This window comes from Labeo rohita, chromosome 20 (genome assembly GCF_022985175.1).
Source record: "Labeo rohita strain BAU-BD-2019 chromosome 20, IGBB_LRoh.1.0, whole genome shotgun sequence".
NCBI classification, from domain to species: Eukaryota; Metazoa; Chordata; class Actinopteri; order Cypriniformes; family Cyprinidae; genus Labeo; species Labeo rohita.
In genome coordinates this window covers 684646-705421 of record NC_066888.1, presented here as the reverse complement: position 1 = coordinate 705421, position 20776 = coordinate 684646, and the positions used below count along the sequence as shown (strand labels likewise).

Below are 20776 nucleotides of genomic sequence, written 5' to 3'. Positions count from 1 at the left end.
TAGACCAGCAAAGGACCAGCATAAACCAGCATCAAAACATACCTAACCAGCATATGCTGTTTTTTTCACCAGGACAGCAGGCTGGTTTTAGAGGGGGTTTGTTTTTTTCAGCAGGGCTGTTACCAAAGTTAAAATAAAATGATAATTTACCATAATTTATGGCAAATATACGTTTATCAAGTCGCAAACATTTGTGTGATAACTTCATTAAATTAAATCTGCAACCATTAGTTGCAAGCATTATGAGATATTTTGTTAAATCTCAAAAACAATGCCTGAGACATATTTCAGTTCAAAATGATTTTCATGAGGCAGGAATGTGAGAGAATAATGATATATTATAACTGAACTACATGTCACTATGGAGGATAATTAATAAATCTTATATCAAAGAGAAGCAAAACCAGTTTAACTGCCATGAAAATACTGTCACAATGCCAAAGCTCGACAGGCAATGAAACCGCATCATTTCTCTCTTGATTTTGTGGTGAAATGTGACATGTTTTAGAAGAGGAACTATGGATGTAGTGCAGTTATAGTTTGTTCTAATCCTGAACAGCTGCTGTCCTCTAATCGGTTTGGATTAAGTGCATGAAGTAATACCAGTTCCTCAGGAACATGCCGCCACCGCCTCACATTAGATCAGTTGAAAGCGTGTCCATTATCTGCTTTATTCTGTGATCCCAAACCACTCATATGTATGCATATTTAAACACTTAATATACTTAATACATTTAAGCAACTATAAAATGACTGATTCAACACAAACATGACAATAAGTCCAGAAGTCCTGCGTGCAGTCTGTGGTTAGGTTTTCCGGAGGCGTCCTGTGTCCAGGGATTCTCTCTTGGTGTCAAAAATTCATGAATGATTTAATGAGATGATGCATAGGAGGAGAGGAGCGTGCAGGGCGTGTGCAGCAGACGCATGTAGACCGTGATCAGTGCTCCTGCTGCTGCTGCAGGGCTCCAGCGCCCCTCTGACCCGCCCAAGGTCATGGTGACCAAACTCGTGTGTTACCTGCAGCTCTGGTAAGTGTTTGGGCTCTTCTCTATGAGGCTGCTAATATCGTTTATATAATGAGGTCAAAGTTCTGTTCATGCAGTGACTCAAAGGAGAATTTAGATACATTTGGATATTTGAGTCAGGCTTAAAAAATATTATTGTGATGGATCAAGTGTGTGAGTCACTTTTTTCATTATTTCTAAAGTCTCAGTGTGTTTGAATTTAAGTGAAGTTGAAGTTTCATGTTCACACAGGTGTAGAGAATTGCATTAACTACCAACATAATCCAGCTATCCACAGTACTGTTGTTACACCCCATTGAACTCTTATTTGGTTTCTCCCAGTGTCTCCCCCTGTCATCCTGTTTACTTTGGTTTTGCCCTCGTTATTGTCATCCCATTCACCTGTCTTTGTAATCAGCACACCCTTTATAAGTCTGTCTCTGTTCTTAGTTCTCTGTCGGTCTTTAATGTTGTTGGAGGTTACTACGTGTGTGGATATTCCTGCCTGTTCCTGCTTGTACTACCAAAGGATTATAGTAAATCATTTTGCTTGTTATCTCGTCTCTCGTCTCGTTCCATCCAGCACGGAGCTCAACCGTAACAGAAAGACCGACCTAAAACAGTTTTCCCCGGCGTTTTCCCTGCTTTATTTTCTGTTTTTTCCCAGTGTTTGTTGATTTTTCGTTATGGATCCCGCCGTTCAGATCATCATCCTGGAGCAGGGGAATCGCTCTCTCGAGGACCACACCAGAGACTTTGTGCAACTCATACCACTCACGCACTACCCGGACAGCTGCTTGTGCACGTTCTATCGTGTTGGACTTAACATCACCATCAAGGCGCAGCTGTCCGGGGAGGGTCCTCGAGAGAGCATCGCCGATTACATTGAGTGGGTGCTGGCGTCCTGTAGATCGTCATGGACCATTGACTTCGTCAAGGAGGACGTCAGCCCCACTCCAGACCCAGAACCCAGCCAACCATCACCCCGACAAGCGGAGTTGGAGCCCGAGCCCACCGCAGATGAAGAGCCAGAGCCTAGAGCGACAGAGCCAGAGCCGGACACGTCTGACCAGGTGCGAGAGCCGGACATTACGTCCGCTAAGGTGGAGTGCTGCGTGGAGCAAGAGAGGGCTATGGAGAGCCCTGCCCACTGCACCACCGCTGGGGGTGAGATTGAACTGAATTCTGGGGACTTGATGGACTTCTTTACGGAAGTTCTAGAAACTCACTCTGGGGATTTAATAGACTTTTCTACGGAAATATCTACCTGTTATGATCATCCTGTCTGCCTGGAATTCCCACCCACCCACCCTCTTCTGTCTACATCCATGTCTGTCTGGCCACCGCTGTCCCCTGACAGCCCCTCTGCTCACCCTCAGCCCACCACCTGTGCAGTGGGCTCGCCGCGGGTCTGCCAGCTTTCATCGGCGTCATGGCTGGAGGATCCCTCAGCTCCGCCTCCAGCCTCAGAGTCCAGAACTCCGCCTCGGCCCTCCGACCCTGCGGCTCCACCACGGCTCTCAGCTCCCTCGTCTCCACCGGCGCCCGTCGGCCCACCAGCTCCACCGGGCTCCCTCGTCCCTCCGGCTCCGCCTTGGTCGGTCGTCGTCCCGCCATCGCCTCAGGACTCCACTCCTCCGGCTTTGCCTCGTCGCTCCGTCCCACCGGCTCCGTTGGGCTCCTCCCTCCCTCCGGCTCCACCTCAGTCCTCTGTCGCTCCGGCTCCGCAGCGGACCTCCGGAGCTCCGCCTCCGCCTCAGTCGCTGGAGCCTTGGGCTCCGCCTTGGCCCTCCGGATCCTCGGTGTCGCCCTGGATCTTCGGCCTCCGCCTCTGTCGGTCGGCCCCCTGGAGTCGGCAACCCTTCCTCCTCCATGGCTCCTCCCTCCGTCGGCTCCACTGTGGGTCCTCATCATGGCTGCGGTCTGGGTCTGTCTCAGCCTCTCCTGCTCCGGGTCCCTCCTGTTTCCTCCCTGGCTCCTCCCACCTTCGTCGCCCCCGTGGACTCTGTTGACTCTGGTTTGTGTCCCCCTTCCGGGGTCCCGCCCTCCGCCGAAGCCTCCTCCCACATGGACTCTCTATCGCTGCTGTTTTTTCACCCCCTTTTGTCTTTTTTTTGTTGTTGTCTACGGCGCGAGGTCGCGCCTATTCGGAGGGGGGAGTAATGTTACACCCCATTGAACTCTTATTTGGTTTCTCCCAGTGTCTCCCCCTGTCATCCTGTTTACTTTGGTTTTGCCCTCGTTATTGTCATCCCATTCACCTGTCTTTGTAATCAGCACACCCTTTATAAGTCTGTCTCTGTTCTTAGTTCTCTGTCGGTCTTTAATGTTGTTGGAGGTTACTACGTGTGTGGATATTCCTGCCTGTTCCTGCTTGTACTACCAAAGGATTATAGTAAATCATTTTGCTTATCTCGTCTCTCGTCTCGTTCCATCCAGCACGGAGCTCAACCGTAACAACTGTCTTCATCTTTAACACTACATCTGTTATTTTTAGCAAACTTCTCTCTGTCAGATGTTTCGATAAAGGGTGTGCATCTTTCTTTTCTATCAATAACACTTGTTTTGTTATATGCTGCAAAGACAATCAGGCAGAATTAAATGTGGCTCATATTACTGAATTCTTCTTTTTCTTTTTCTTTACCGAAGTGATCATACAAAATAACTTCTTTTCTGCCTGAAACTGTAACTACAACTGAAAAAAAATGTTTACATGTTTAAAAAAAAAATTACAAACTTTAATGTATTTGATGATGCTAATGAAAATGGTATTCGTTAGAAATTGTATTTTTTTTTGTAGATAAAGTAAACGTCACAAAAGATGCAACACTTTAGTTTAGGAACCAATTCTCACTATTAACTAGTTGCGTATTATCATGCATATTACTAGTGTATTGGCTGTTTATTAGTACTTATAAGCATATATTATTGTCTTATTCTGTATGACCACATTTTAGATCCCTTAATTCTGCACCATACCTAAACTTAACAGCTGCCTTACTAACTATTGATAAGCAGCAAAATAGGAGTTTACTGAGGTTAAAACTCTTAGTTGATAGTGAATATGTGCTTCCTAATCTAAAGTGTTTCTGGCACTTATAAAATGTTGCACATACCAACAAGAAACACTGTAAAAAAATAAAAATAAATATAAAAGCATCCAATAAAACGCTGACTGAAAACACAAGATCATAGCATGTGTTGAGTGGCTCGGGCAGTGACACCTCTGCTATGAACAGATAACATTTCAGTCTATTCTTCAGCTGGCCTGTATCCATTTCACCCTGAGAAATAAGAAGCGCTGTTTCGATGAGCAGAAAGAGATTTCTTTGCATGCAAGTTTCTAAGTTTGAGCAGCACTGTCCTGTTTTTCATTTTCACCCACCTACCTTGTGAATTTAAATGGAGACTTGTATGAGATATGTTGTATCTGGTAGATGCACCTTCACTCTTTTGTGATGTGATATGATGTTGTGTAACTGGTTGTTAGAGTCTGTAGCAGGGAAACACTGGAATTGCAGCAGTTTTCACAAGAAGGTTTTTTTTTTTTTTTTTTTTTTTTTTCTCACAAACAATACAATAATTATGACATCATCTGGGGTGCATTTCACTAAAGCAACTATGGTCACAAGTTCCGTCATTACCAATAGAGTTCAGTGGAACTAACGACCAGTTAGCTAACAATGCTTTTGGGAAACACACCCCTGATTGACATTTAATCATTATAGAAAAACAAAAATGTATTTTAAATTACCATAGTATAATTACCAGAAATGTGTTATCTAGCTGAGCGCCAGACTGATCACGCATCCCTATCACAACATAATGTTCCCCCTACGAAAAGAAATGAAAAGAAAAGAGTGTTCCATTAAATTGTGACACACAGGAAGTGAAATCATTTGGAATGTTTCTGCAGTGTGACAGGACTCAAATAATTCCATTTCCACTATTCTTCACTAATTAGTAGTGTTAACTGTATTCATCAACCGTCCTTGGGGACATTTTTGTCTTTTTCACTTATTTCACTTTTCTTTCAATTTGGCTGTGGTAATGCAAACAAAAATTGTGTCAAAAATGTGTATTTTTATTGGAATTTGAATATCTATTTTACACTAAGTACAAAAAATAATTACACTCAGGACCTTAAGGACAAAAACGTCCCCACTGAAAGCCATTAAAACCGCAATATTCAATCTCAGTGCTATTTAAGCATAAAATCATGCATTCTTTGTTAATAGGCTTTTATCCTGTTGGCAAGGCCTCTATTTATTTATGTATTTATTTATTTATGTATTACTATTTTCCACCTGATAGCAACATTTTCTGAGGTTCGGCCTATAGAGCAAATACTCACTTTGTCTCATTGTTTGCTTCTGCTGAAATAAAAGGGTCAGTTTAATTGAAATGATGTAATTATAATTGTGTGGGTGTATTGGCATGGATATCGGAGTGTAGTTTGTGTGTACTGAGAAATGTGTGTGTGCGTGGTATTTTTTTTTTTTTTATCTGACATTGCACAAATATAATAATACATCAGAATTAATAATGCTGATAAACATTGACATATTCAAGAGTGTATTAAAAATAACTGTAAACAAACAGGCTTTTATAGGGTTAAAAATGTACAAGGTCCTGTAAATGAATTTTGTGGTAGTTATGATCAGGACTATTGTTGGTGAAAAGATTTATGTGCATTTAGTCCTTAGTTCACCTCTACTGAGCTGAATTTAAGAAATCTGCAACCCTGTTACCTAATGTGGTTACCCATTATGACAGGTTTTTATTTGATTGCACCCTTTAAACTATGACTATATGCTCATATAATTACTGACACTTTACGTTAAGATCTCATTTGTTAACTTGCATTAGTTAATATGAACTAACAATGAGCAATATAGTTTTACAGCATTTGTTAATCTTTGTTAATGTTAATTAATAAAAATAGCCTACAATTGTTTGTTCATGTTAGTTCACAGTGCTTTTACTCATTAAACAACTTTTGATTTAACAGTTGTTTTAGTAAGAATAGAAATGAACATTAACTAAACTAATGTAGTTAACCAATGAAACCTTATTATACATTTATATATATTAAAGGGTTTGTACTTGAAAATAATAGGACTAGAATTATTTGTACATGTATTTATATTTATGTATTTATACATGTCAAAAATTGTGTTAACCTCTTTAAAGCAAATGTGTAATAAAATATAGAACCCTTAATAAGTTTCCAGCTCTTTTCTGTACCCTCTTTTTGGAAAGTCCCTGCAGACCTCAGTTAGGGTAGTGCCAGATTTAATCTTTGACAGGAATGAAAATGAGGCTGTGAGGGACTCAAGTACAGTGGGTTTAATAGCTTTCTGACAAAAACGTTCAGACAAAAACTCTATCAAACAGTTTTAAATTGTAAAAAATGACATAATCTAGGATCTTTCTACAGGGCATGCTGTTGTAAAGACTTTAAGTCCTCACAGCCTCGTTTTCATCCATATTAAATTCAGTATGGCGTCTAACCTGGCTAAAGTAATGCTATCATAAATTGTCTGACCCTGCAGCTCACAGTGTTTCTCAAGGTCTCACAGCACAGCAGCAAACAGTGCTGAAGTTTCCATGTAGATAATGTTGATGATGAGGATGATGATGCTACAGTTTCTCCTCTAAATCTGAATGAGCCTGATCCAGAAATAACAGCACCTCTCTGAACACATGCTTCTGACGGCAGACCTCATGTCTGTGCTCATCTGCTTCACAAGCCGATGTGTGCTGCCACAAAAACATTTAAGCCTCTTAAGAATGATAAAGACTCAACCCATCAGAGATGCATTATTATTATAAATAATACTGTTGTAATGTTTCTCTCTAAATCTGACCATAATGTGACTGATGGTCGTTTTGCTGAATAAAACACAGAAGCAGGCAAAGCTGGCTGTAAACTCATGATGTGGGAATGATGTTTTTGTTCTTTGTGTGAAGTCACATGGTCAAACAAAGAGAGTCTGAACACACGCAGATGTGAGTCTGAACACCAGAGGGCAGTGTCACAGCTGCAGATCTGAACCTCGCCAGGCTTCATGAGCATAAATGTGTCTTTAGTTCTGTTTTAAAACTCCTACCCCTTGATAGATTAACATTGGGTATTTATCAGAACATTGCTCTGTGTTTGAGTTGCCCAAAATGTCAACTTCTGGCCTCAACCTCGGGGAGCAGTCGTGGCCTAATGGTTAGACAGTCGGACTTGTAACTCGAATGTTGGGGGTTAGAGTCTCAGGTCCGGCAGGGATTGTCGGTGGAGGGAGTGAATGATCAGCGCTCTCTTCCACCTTCAATACCACTACTGGTATGAGTCCCTTGAGCAAGGCACCGAACCCCCATCTGCTCCCTGGGCGCCGCAGCATGGCTGCCCGCTGCTCTGGGTGTGTGTTCATGGAGTGTGTGTTCAAAACTGTGTGTGTGTACTTGGTTAAATGCAGAGCACAGATTCAGAGTATGGGTCAACATACTTGGCAACACGTCACATCCTTTCCTTTCCTTTTCCTTTCCTAAACAATGCCCAACTCCTGAGCCTAAGTATTAAACTTTAGTCCACAGTCCCACTTCAGATCTGAATGATTTCTCTATTCATGTGTCCTGTTGAGGAGAGCTCTGCTGCTATGCTGTAAAAAGCAATGCATCAAACAAATGTTGTATCCAAATATGCAGTTTTCATGAAACAGTATGTGACAAATACCTGCTGAGAGTCTGAAGTATGCATCTAAAGGATATTTTACCTTAGCAGAGTTGTTGTCACATTCGTTGCATTTGTAAATGGCAGTGAACAGCATCACGACTAATCACATGACCTTTCCAACCTAGTGGATTTAGTATGTCAGTATGGAAGCCTGTTTCCATCATGCCTTTAAAAAAAAAAAATGATTTTTTTTTTCTCGTAATTCTGAGGGGAAAACATATTTAACTCTGAATTCTGACTTTTTTCCTCTTAATTTCAAGTGTACATCTTGCAATTCAGAGTTATGTGTTAAAGGGGTCATCGGATGCAATCTTCACTTTTTCATGTTGTTTGAACATTAATGTGTGTTGTCAGTGTATGTACAAATCTACCCTATAATGATAAAAATCCATGCAGTGGTTTTTAATTAATCTGTAAAAATAATATCCCCTTTTTCAAATCAAGCCATTCTCAGATGCCTGTCGTTGTGCCGTCACACCCACAGAGGGCGCTCCCACGATAGTTGATTGACATGAGCGTTTTACCTCAGACCCGCTGTAAGAGTCCAGTAACTTTCCTTGTGTCGATGCCGAAGCAGGGATGTAAGTTAGACAATAATATCTCCGATTGAGCGATTGAGGTGTTGTTTTACTGGATGTAATAATGAACATAGTGGTCATCATTTACTCCCGACATCTGAGCCGCTGAAGATTCAGTCGACTACATTTGTTTGTGAAGGGAATGCGCCTCCCGATCAACATATATCCGTCTATGTTCGCGCGAATCATTCATGATCCAGCTTCACTTACAGCAGAAGTGAGTATAAGCGTTTTTTATGAATCTTTCCATATAATGTGGTAGTTAGGAAGTTTAGCAGCTAAACGCAGCTAAATGCGGCTAAAGTAAACAAGCTCATCTTTCCACAGAGAGAAGAGAGGGGCGGGGTGAGCAGAGCTCATTGGCATTTAAAGGAACAACCCCTTAGAATGAGATGATTTTTGCAGAGCTGATTTTGGCAAGGTAAAAAGGGTGTTGTTTTACAAAACCATTGAGGATTTTTAATCAAAGTATATTAGAGACTTTTCATTAAGACCCTAAAGAATCATATCAACTTGTGGAAAATGGGCATCCGATGACCCCTTTAAGTGTTATGGACCTGTGTTTCCTTGTTTTACCTCTGTCTTACTCCCTTTCTTCCTTTTTTGGTCATGTTTCCTGTTCTTGATTATTCTGGTCACCTGTGTTTGTAATTATCCTGTGTATATCATTTCCTGTCTGTTCCTTAGTTCTTCATCCGGTCTACTTTGTTACTTGGCCTACATTGTGTGTTGGATTTCCCCTGCGTTTTGATTATTAAAGAATATAAAGCTCATTCCTTGACTCCTGTGTTCTCCTTCCAACAACACACTGTGACATTACAACCCACAATTCTGTTTTTCTGTTTTTTATTTATTTTTTTTTCCTGCCATAGAATAAAAAATAAAAAGGTAATTGTGAGTTTATATCTTACTAACCTCACAATTCTGACTTTTCCCCTCACAATTCTGATGTTTTCTCACAAAATCAGTCAGAATTGTGACCTTTTTATCATGTGGTAGGAACAAGCTTCCATAGGTCTGTACATATAGTAGGTGTGCAAACTAATCAAATCTATACTTTAAAGATCACACTTCATTAAAAAGTAAGCTCTTCATCAAATGCAGCACCTACTCTGACTGTATGTGATTTTAGACAAAGCAACTCTTTTGACTTGAACCAGTAATAACACATAACCCTAGCAGCCATCAACAGTGAAAAACACTCAGGAATCACATTGCAACACTCTGAAAACCCCACATAACACCCTCACATCATAGCAGCAATGCTCTTTAACCGGTCTTTCCGTTGTTGCAAAAATTGCACACCTGATGCTTAACTATTAATTAGTAAATATTTTATTTGCATCAGTAACACACCTTGTATGACCCCCCAGGAATGAGTATCCATTATATTAGTATATAGGTTTGACTGCACATGTGAGGTATTACTGCTCGCACTTATATAGTGAAGAGTGTTAAACACTGACTAGTGAGCTGACCTCACTGCTAAAAATGGCCAAATCATGTTTCTATTTAAATCTAGTGGTCTGCAGAGGTTTTTGTTAGGGTCATGTTTATGTGTAGGGCGGGTTATGAAATAAGATAAAAACAACAAAAACTTAAGCATAAACATTTTTCTGTGGATATTGTTTTCTTACAGCGCAAGTCACACTCAAACCCCATTCCATGTTTAATACATAATTGCCACAGAACAGAAATTGCAAGTACATTTCCTGTCATAACAATGCAGTTTCTCTGGGCAAAAACATTGTCTCAGTGTGGATAAAAGGCCAAAACGTTAAGAAAAGGATGCTTTATCAAATTTATCTAGAATAATATGGATGTAGCCTAATATTTACATTAATAAATCACTCATTCCTGTTACTATTACTCAGTTACTATAGATGAGTATGGGATATAAGAGTATATGAGTAACAGGACTGAAAGTAACAGGACTGATATTTTAGGAAAAAATAAGCAAATACATAAAATTTAGCCACATGGACTAAATACTAATATTATGAGGATACTCAGCAAATTATAGTGATTCACCACAGATTTGCATTTTTTAAAATAAACAAGTAACATCTAAGAAATAAGTGAGGTAACAGGACAGTATATTTATAATGGCACTCCCAGCCACCATTACAATATCATCAAATATACAGAAAAGAAAATAAGACCACATGCTTTCGGTCGCTTCATTGCCCTCAGAAGATCCAGATGTTGAAATATTATTTTGAAAATGTGTCTTGTGGAATTTTACCAGTTAGGGAAACAGGGCTGAGTGAAAACCTGGGGACACCACTAAAATGTGTATTTTATCCAAAATATTATACATTTATTTTGAAATAAATGTATTTAAAGCACAGATGGGATATGGAGGCACGTAAAAATCCAAAATAAAAATGATTTCTGAAGGATTTTAGCATTAGACACTGGGGACATATGCTATATTTTCAGTGTTAGGTAGCTTTTATTTGTTTTTTTAAATGATATATTTTAATTTTAATGGCCCTTATGTTTCAAAAAGAGTTATTTACTTCGAAACATACAACATAATGAAACCTATGTGCATGTTTGTGTCTGATAACAGACCAACGACATACAACTATCAATACAAACATGCGCTTTTTATTCAATGTCTGTTTCACTGGACCATATCCTCACACATAAAACAGCTTGCAGGCGCTCATATAGAGACGGTCGTGCCGAACAAATAGCTGTGATGGTAATGGAAATGTGCAGGCGTGTTCGATTGTGTTCTGAATAGTGCTGAGGAACTAAAGTAAATAAATAATGGTTTCCAGTGTACCTGCGTGCTCAGCGTTTCACTGAAAATCATATTTCCTTCCCTTCACTCTCAGCTTGGCCTAAAAACAGCCACCAAATCCACTGTGGCCATTTTCTTTAGAGAGGATGTAATTTAATCTTGACCATGGGACACACTGTTGACACACAAAAGGCAAATTACAGGCAAATGGAACAAACTTCATACATGCCACAAAATGCTGACACTTTAAACTTCAGCATTAGGTTTTCAGTATTGGGTCAGTATGAACCTGAATCATCTGACATAGCTTGTATCAGTGCTTTTGTTGAATGACTTTATTATCTACATTTGCACAACAATGACATCAGCAGAAGAATATTTTTGACTGGAAAATCTCTTAACAGGTGTGTCTGAGATCCATTTACGTGACCATTTTATCTCCAAAGCCAAACAAAGATAGAGTTTTCCTTATTTTTTAATTTATCTCATTTATAATTCTGAAACAACAATTCTGATATTCAACCTCACAGAATATTGCTTTATTTTAAAGTTATTTTTCACATCAACCTGACTGTTAGACATGAGGTGCCATAATTAACTAATGGAGCCAAGGTCATTAAATTAATACGCATCAATAAGTATCTGAGACACAAGCTGAGGTAAACCACTGGGGATTAATACAGTAGATGCTCTCTGCAACAGTATCAAAATATGATTTACTCTCTGAGGGTCTGATTACTAAGTTTACTAAAGTCTAAAACGTTACAGATTTAGTTTTTTTTTTTTTTTTAGAGCAGCACAACTGGTTAAATTTTACTTGAACAACATAAGTCTCTGCCCAGCTGCATTCTATGAATTGACTTTTTCCCGTCTTATGTATATTAATTACGTTACGTAGGTTGCCTAGTAACCTTCCTGGAGCGTCGAGTTACGTAACGTTATTAATATTCACGAATGAAGCATTCGCCACAATTACACGGTGCTGCTCATTTAAAATCGTCTGCATTTCAGCCAATCAGCAAAGGCGTGACATAACGTAATTAATATTCATTAGCCGACTCTTCGCGTACTAGGATTGGTCGTCATGTCGCCGCCCGGAGGCGGAGCTGTGTGACTCTGATTATTCATGTTGTTAGGCGAGTGTCGAGCGGCAGTTCGTCCTAAGTTACACCGAAACTTCCATAATAATGTGGCGGTCAAGATGAGTCGACAGCAGGACGAGCAGGGCGTTGTGTTAACCGCTTACACCAGCAACAGCGAAGTGTTACCAGCTGTCAGCTCTAAAGAGCAAACGGAGTTTCTAGGACTAAGGTGAGGGATCGCATGAACGCATTTATTTATTACTAAGGGCAGTGTGCACTATTTATGGCAACCGTATCCTAGGGCTGTGTCTCGAAACCTAGTGAGTTGCCTACCTAGACCGCTACCACGGGCGTCATATAGGTGCGCGCCTAGGTAGGCAGCTCTCGGGGTTTGAGTCCAAATCCTAAAGGTCTGTTAACTCTGAACGGGTTTCATGAGACGGACAGATCTTCGTTCTGGAGATGCTGTTCATCAGTTTAAGTTCATAACTTAGCATAATAACGTTGTCTTCAGGCTGTTCTAAATGTAGTGATGGTTGAACTATGTTTAATATGTGGGTTGATCAGATGTAGTTAGTTACTAGTTTGTTTTTTAAGGGATCTTGTAGTATTAGACGGCTTGTACATTGTGTTTACAATGTACAACTATGTGCTATTTTGTGTTTTAAGTAGCAACGGACTAAAGTATTGGTCAATGTCTGGCTTTACTGAGACTGTTCTTTTCTGCATTTAAACCTACAACCTTTCAGTTATCAGTCCAGCAGATCTTTAACCAACAGACTAAACCACTAGATTTGTGTAGGACATAATAGCGACTGATCATGCCCATATGATACAGTACAACTGAATTACAATAATAAGATGTATGTTATATTCCTGAAATTAAGTTGAAAGTTTCTGCTTTCAGATTTCCCTAATCTCTGTTCTAGATTGTACTATTCTAAACCAAGTTTTACAAGCACTTTTTTGAGTTTAATGCTTCTTTATGATGAATCACATTCTGTATATTTAATTTGTAAGTCACTTTGGATAAAAGAGTAAATGTGTAAATGTGACCCTGGACCACAAAACCAGTCATAAGTCGTGCAACAGCCAACAATACATTGTAGGGGTCAAAACTATAGACTTTTCTTTTATGCCAAAAATCATTAGGATATTAGGTAAAGATTATGTTCCATAAAAGTATTTTGTAAATGTCCTACCGTGAATATGTCAAAACTTAATTTCGACAACTTTAAAGGAGATTTTCACAATATATTGATTTTTTATTTTTTTTTGCACCCTCAGATTCCAGATTTTCAAATAGTTGTATCTCGGCCAAATATTTTCCTATCCTAAACCACACATCAATGAAAAGCTTATTTATTCAGACGATGTATAAATCTCAATGTAAAATGGACCCTTATGACTGGTTTTGTGGTCCAGGGTCACAAATGTAAATGAAAGGCTCCAAAATGTTCAATTAAAATTAATTTTCAGTTGACAAGGATGTCAGTAGATAACCTATTATAAACAGATGTGACAATTAAAAGAATGTACATATCACATTTTGTAATTATAAGAATTTACATTGAGTTTGCTTACTCAGTATTACATCTTTAGTATTATTAAAATGCCTGTTAAGTAGCAACAAAACAAAATCTGAAGTTGAGTAAACTTAATTCTGGAGTTTATGAACTTAAATTTTACATTATTCATAATCTCAAATGTTTTGAGTTCTGCTAACTTATTAGGGTTTACATTGTTTATTGACTCAAAGTCAGCATGAAGTTCTTAATCTAGTATGGGGTGTTACTGGTGTAGCTATTTGCACCATATTTGAACAGCTTTGATGACGAATGATGTTCATCAGCCACTGACAAGCCCATATCAGTGTCTGTGCTGCTGGTGTTGGTTAGTCAGTCCTAGAGGATGCAGACAGCAGCGTGTCAGGTCGTGAAACGGGATGCTGGCTGTTATTTGTGTTCTCAGATGGAGCGCAGGTGTCTTCCTCGTTCAGCAGCTGCGAGCAGAAGTCCCTCGTGGATTCTGTCGTCCGGAGCACAGCGGCTCATACTGTTTGAGGACAAGGTTTCTGAGTGTGTGTGTGTGTGTGTTTGTTTTGTTTGGGTGTTTGTGGGTCTGTTCTGCCAACTGGCCTTCGGCTGCTTGCTCTAGCATCTGCGTTTTGCTGCTTGTTTGCAGACAGAGCGCTCGTTTAGATTTAGCATGAAAGAACTACATACCAGCACGTTTAAACAAGACGTTTCTATATTTGGATCTAACGCTGGACTTTTTGGGTGAATCCCACAAATATTTGTCTATTCAAAGTTCAAAAATCAAAGGAAAACTGATGTTTTGCCTACATGTTTATCATTTTTTTGTGTGGTGACATACATTATTACTTTTATGCCAGTTTCCCTGCCAGACGTTCACTGCTGTAACGCAACCTCTGTGACATTTAGCACACTGCTGGGCAGTTCTGGATAGTTTTCAGAAAAGCCCCCCTATCGTCTCCCAGTGTGTGACACACATGCCTGTTGATGAAGTCACGCAGCTCCACTGCTCTCTCAGACACAGATACCTGTCAAACAGGCCCTAATAATGATGCTTGCCATGGCACACTACACTAATATGAAGTTTTTGCATTATGGAAATGAGAATTGGAGGGAGTGTACGTAACAGTCTTGTGCAGCCTGTGTCTTTATGCGAAATGTGTTGACAGATACGATATTTTGTTTTTGGAGAGATATATAACTCAGCTGTGAACAGCTGTGAACATGCTCAGCTGTGAACATGAGTGTGTTTTGTGAGAATCACTCTTACATGGTGAACAAAAAAAAAAATTAAGGCCACTGGACGAGAACTGCCACACCACATTGCGGTTGAAACTCACAGGTATCAGACATCATTTGCCACTTCTGTGTTCAACTTGCAGGACAATAGTACTATAAAAATATCACACTTTTTTCCCATGTTTTGATTGCCACTGGTAATAAATTTAAATTAAATTATACACTAAGAAAAATTAAAACAAATAACAGAATTTCTAAAATAAATAAAAATACATAAGTAAAATAAAACATATTATATGTTCCAAGATGTATTAATTTAATTAATTAAACATTTAATTAAATCACTAATCCAAACCCAGTAAAATTAAAATGGAAAACAGAATTTTGTAAGGAAGCAATAGGTGATTTCATAGGGCCTTAGAACAAAATACTCTTTTAAGAATGAACAAAGTGTGTAGATGAGTTTCAGTTTAGTGTGTGAAGAAACACAGAGCAACAGTCTAACAGTGCAAACAGAAAGATTAGAAAGGGGAATGTGTATTCTAATATCTCCATGTATGTAGCTTAGACTTCATTGTAGACTGTCAAACCAAAAAAAAAAAAGTCAAAATACACAATGTGCAGCCCATTGTGATGTCAGTGAGTTCATTAACCATGACTCGGGACAAAGATAATGTTATTGACAGCTACTGGTTGAAATGGGTACTGCAGTCTAAATTCACAATATTAGGGAGTGTAGTTCCATGTGCGGGTTGCCAGATTGAGGACACACAACAGGAATGAGTGTGGCTGACAGTGGGTCAGGTCCTTGCACACTGAGTCGAAAATTCTTGTCTGAAATTTTTGCACGTTAAAAAATAAATACGACCACGCGTTGTGTCACTTTTACATATTGCCTCTGAAACTTTCGTCTGTCATAAGAAAATTCGGATTAGGATCAATTTTCTGTGTTTTTCACTTTTGTAGCAAGCATTTTGAGAGATGTTGTGACATTTCAGAGCCACTGTACAAGCAGACGCCAAAATCCAGTTGTTTTATCCACGTTTTAATATGCCTCTGGTCATTTTTTGGATAGAAGGAGAAGCTTTTTAGGTTAGGAAGAATCTGTGATCTCTAACCCAGTTTGTTTACTGGCTTCCATGTATGCAGTACATGTTGCTTTCCACCAACTGACAAACCCAGTGTGTCAAAATCCTATTGGGTAAATTGGCAGTAGGTGGAGGCACATGTATAGGGCCCTATGAAATCTGTTTTATTTTTTTCCCAAATTCCATTTAATTTTTTTTTAAATTGCATTTTTTCCAGTTTTATCACGTTTTAATTTTTCTCAACTCCTTTTTAATGGTTAAATTAAATTTTATTAATCAAAGAGCAGTTCTAATTAATTAAAATCATGTAATTTATACAGTTTCACATCAATTTAATAAAGGTTTGACAAAAATGAAATGTTTAGGGCCCTATTAAATGTTTTATTTTTTCTCACCATATGTTTTATTGTTATCAAATTCTGTGTTTTAGCATGTCTAATCATTTGAATGCATACTTAATTCATTCAAATTTATTCTTAAAATAGCCTTATGAAAGTTTTTTTTACCCTCAGAAATTCTGTGTTGTGTATTTAAAATGTTCTGGTTATCAAATAAAGGCATAAAACATTAATTTCATTTATCTTTTAATTATTGAAAATTAAGAAACCTTTTTTTTTGGTATACAAAGGGGAATTTACTATTAAAATTAAAATGCAAGTGGAAGAAATGTTGTGTGATTATACCCTAAAAAATAATGTCAGTAGTAGTAGTAATAGTAGTAATATATATCTGGCACAATGTCTTCAAGTTAAACCGGAATGGTCAAACGGAATGGTCAAATGCTCATGAAGTGACTCTCAGCAGATATTGTTCATGTATTTATGTCCTCATTTAGTGAGACGACAGATGCTGAAATCACCGCGAGCATCACATTTAAATGGTATTTTTGTAGCGTAATATTTACAGATACTATTCCATATTGCAGTTTGATTTAAGTGTAATGACCTACTTTTGATGAATTCATTCAAACTTTGACAAATTCCGTGACATTCCGTGTTATTCAGTGAATTCCATTTTTATGACTGGATTCCGCGTTTCCGTCCACGTTTTCCGCATTGCGGAAATTATAGGGCTCTACACATACCAAAACATAAACAGACATTCTGACACAAAACACATTTTAAAATAGAATAACGGCAGGAGTGTAAGGAAACTTGGCATGTTAACATATTTGTGTTTTTATGCTTTAGTACAAACAATACAGCACCTTTAATGGAAAATGAGTGGAGCTTTGTGGTGTGGATTTTCATAGCCAAAGTACACTCATAGAAAACAGTGTGTTTGGATTTTAGGACACTCTGTGTGATCCAGTGTGTGCCCTCCTTTAGGCAGCACTGTAATGAATGTTAAGTATCGTCAGGTTATTGTGGTGTCATTTTGTACAGGTGAACTTTCCCATGACATTGTGTGCATCATGCAGATGATTAGAGTGTCCGATTGGGAGGGTGTGTGTTGGTTTGTGTTGCATGGTTTAACCTGTACTGACCTGGTAAACATCGCTTGACTTTCCATCCTGTGTGGCTGTACCATTGCATAATGAATATTTCATTCAGTGTGCGCTGCATGCTTTGTGGTCATTGTAAGTGATGATGATGTCTCTGATGAGTGCTGGACATTCAGCAGGGTCAGACCCATATCAACAGCATGACTATGAAGACATCTCTATTAGCTGGCAATGCATACAGCAGTGTACACACCAAGACTAACTGTACAGAATCAACAAGCGTTATCGTAGCCTGGCCTTTATCTCTTTTCCATTGACACAGCACACAGATCTTATGTACCTCCATGTCTGTTTTGGAAAGTTCACCTGAATGTAATAAAAGCTGAGATTATGTGTGACATGTGGACGCTCCTATGAAGCAGTCTGTAAATTAGTATATATCATCAAAATGTTGCATATGCATATCAATTCTGTCGTTGAGCTTTAAATTATTCCGAGAGGAAGCGCAGAAACAAAAGTAGGCAGGAAATAGTTTCCACTCGCTGTACTCAGCACGCTGAGACTTGTAAACTCTTAGACGGCTATGAGCTGATCAGATGAACCATGTTTAGGCATTTGACGTGAAGATGTGATAAACTAACCTGAGCATCAGATACACACACTTCTGTTTTCCACAGCTCTTGAAAAGTATAGAGGTCACACTCGGTGTATCAGCATGAGACCGCTGTGTTCCCTCAGCTCAGATCACGCTCTGACTCAAGTCTGGCCAAACTCAGATTTTGAGCCGTTCCTATGGAGACAGCAGCAGGATTCAGAGTGTGTCCCACGGGATCGGGAAGCCCAACTCATATTCCATAGCCAAAAGCTGACTTATTTCCCGTAGAGGAGTATAAACAGCCAGATTTGGATGCTAAAATCATCTGTGTCCCCAAGAGACCGGCTGCTGAGTCAACCAGTGCTAAACCAGCCAGCATGCGCAGCTGTTTCGATTATTTATTGAATGCGAATGTCTGGTGAAAATTAGAATCTTATTTAATCTAAAACACAAGGAAAATTAATCGTAAGGATGAGTTTTCATTTAATGTTCTACATTCTGAGGAGTGTCACATACATGGAAAGTGGATTTCTTTATGCAGACCGCAGTACAAATGCACCAATTTCTACTTTGAACAATGACAAATAGAGTTACATTTTTTAAAATTATTACTTTTAACATAATAGTAAACAGTTAACAAAAGTACTGTTTATTAAAATATGTTTGCACTTGGCCAATGGTGACACCAGAATAGAAGTAATCCCAATTCTGCCACATGTAGTAATTAACATACACCTTGCAGAATCTGCAAAATGTTAATTATTTTACACAAAATGCATGATATTTTTTTATTTAATACTGACCTGAATAAGATATTTCACATAGAAGATGTTTAAATATAGTCCACAAGATAAAATAATATTTGAAATTAGGGATGCACCGATACCGATACTGGTATCGGGTATCGGGCCGATACTGAGCTCCTGTACTCGTACTCGTACTCGTTAAAATGCCCCGATACCAAACGCCGATACCACATCATGTGACAAGTGCGTATGCAGGCAAAGAAACACCGACAACAAAACGACAGACAGCAGAATGGAGTCATTAGAGTATAAAGATGTCCACGAAGTATGTGTATGTAAGTAAAATAATGTTAAACATTCAGTATTAAGCTTGTATAACTGGTGCGCGTCAGCAGATAGGCAAAGCACGCAGATTGGATTGAGCGCGCGGCGGCCAAGATGTGCGGGCTTGTCGAGTTAATATCCCGCCTTGACATCACTGGAAAGTTTGTAGTTCGGTATGATATGTCAAAAACAATTTAAGTAAATCAATGCACAAGTTATTTAACGGTATAGAGAGAGAGGGAGCGAGAGAGAAACGCGCGCTGTTGCGTGATCTTCATTGATGTTTGCATATTTAGCACACGCATCTTTTGGATTAAAACAAAATCGTAGATATAAGAATATATATATATATATATATATATATATATATATATATATATATATATATATATATATATATATATAGGGCATTCGCTATAAACATCGTTTTTTTTTTCAGCCTTAAGCATACACGAATGTCCGGCGAAAGTGAAACTATAGCAGCCTGTGTGAAATGCGATGCGATGTTTTGCTTCACGAGTGATTCTCCATTATTTGAGTCGCTTTGGATTGTAGCCCAAATAGCAGCATATTTCAGATAAAAAAACGTGACTTATAATTCTGAAAATATCAGAGTTAGGAGATTCATAATGAGTGGTTCACGTGATTACAGTACTGAGCCGCTGCAATTGAGCAGTTTAATGCTATTAAATTGAAGATGATGAACCATAGAGCAAGAGAAAAAAAAAAAAAAACAGTTAAAGCAACAAAACACATTTTAATGGGCATAATTAAGTGTAAAAATAATTAAGTGATATATAGTCAACCCAAAAATTATTTAGACAGCAGATATACACCATCTTTTGACAATTTTTGATATATATTTATTTTTATTATTTATTTATTTATTTATTTTTTTACTAGTGGGTGCAGGACACAGTTTATGATAATGGATTCTAAATACATTTTGGTTTGACTGTATCTGTTTGATAAACAAAGTTGACCAACTAACATTATACATATTCTTTTAGTTTCTGTACCCTATATTTTACAAATCTACCTGTAAATTTTAAAGTATCGGTATCGGTACTCGCGGAATCGGCAAGTACCAAAAATAAAAGTATCGGTATCGGGCGAGTACTGAAAAAAGTGGTATCGGTGCATCCCTATTTGAAATTGTTGAAAAGTTGGTATATGCTTGATTCTTAATACTAGGAAAAACCATGCATTAAGAGCCAGATTAAAGATGTGTACATGTTTCTTCTTTTGCCTAAATATCAATTTTTTTCATTTAGTACTGCCCTTCAGAAGCTACCGAAGATACTTACATGTTTCCCAGAAATCTGAATAAGTCAGATTCACCCTGATCTTTAAATTCAAACAGTTTTTACCCCCAGCTTCTATGCATGTTTTTTTTTTTTTTTGGAGCATCAGTGAGCATTTGAACCTTCTGTAATAGTTGCATATGAGTCCCTCAGTTGTCCTCAGTGTGAAAAGATGGATGTCAAAACCATACAGTCATTGTTGAAAAGGGTTCAAATACACAAAAATGCTGGAAAACCAGAGAATTTGTGGGACCTGAAGGATTTTTTCTGAAGAACAGTGCTCAGTTTAACTGTTCAGGACAAACAAGGGACTCATGAACAACTATCACTAAACAAAAAAACACAGCTGTGGATC

The 20776-nt window shown here is 38.5% G+C and overlaps 1 protein-coding gene across 2 annotated transcripts in view; it reads left to right on the top strand.

The window, feature by feature from the left end:
* The first annotated feature begins 12184 nt into the window (after positions 1–12184).
* Positions 12185–20776, top strand: part of arhgap18 (Rho GTPase activating protein 18) — a 33744-nt gene continuing 25152 nt past the window's right edge. Inside the window, exons 1-2 of one of the 2 annotated variants that reach the window (XM_051138603.1) lie at positions 12185–12375; positions 14118–14216. In XM_051138603.1, the coding sequence (XP_050994560.1) occupies positions 12191–12375; positions 14118–14216 (284 nt within the window). In that variant the 5' untranslated portion in view covers positions 12185–12190. The remainder of the gene's footprint in view (positions 12376–14117; positions 14217–20776) is intronic. The other variant, XM_051138604.1, reaches the window with a different exon arrangement.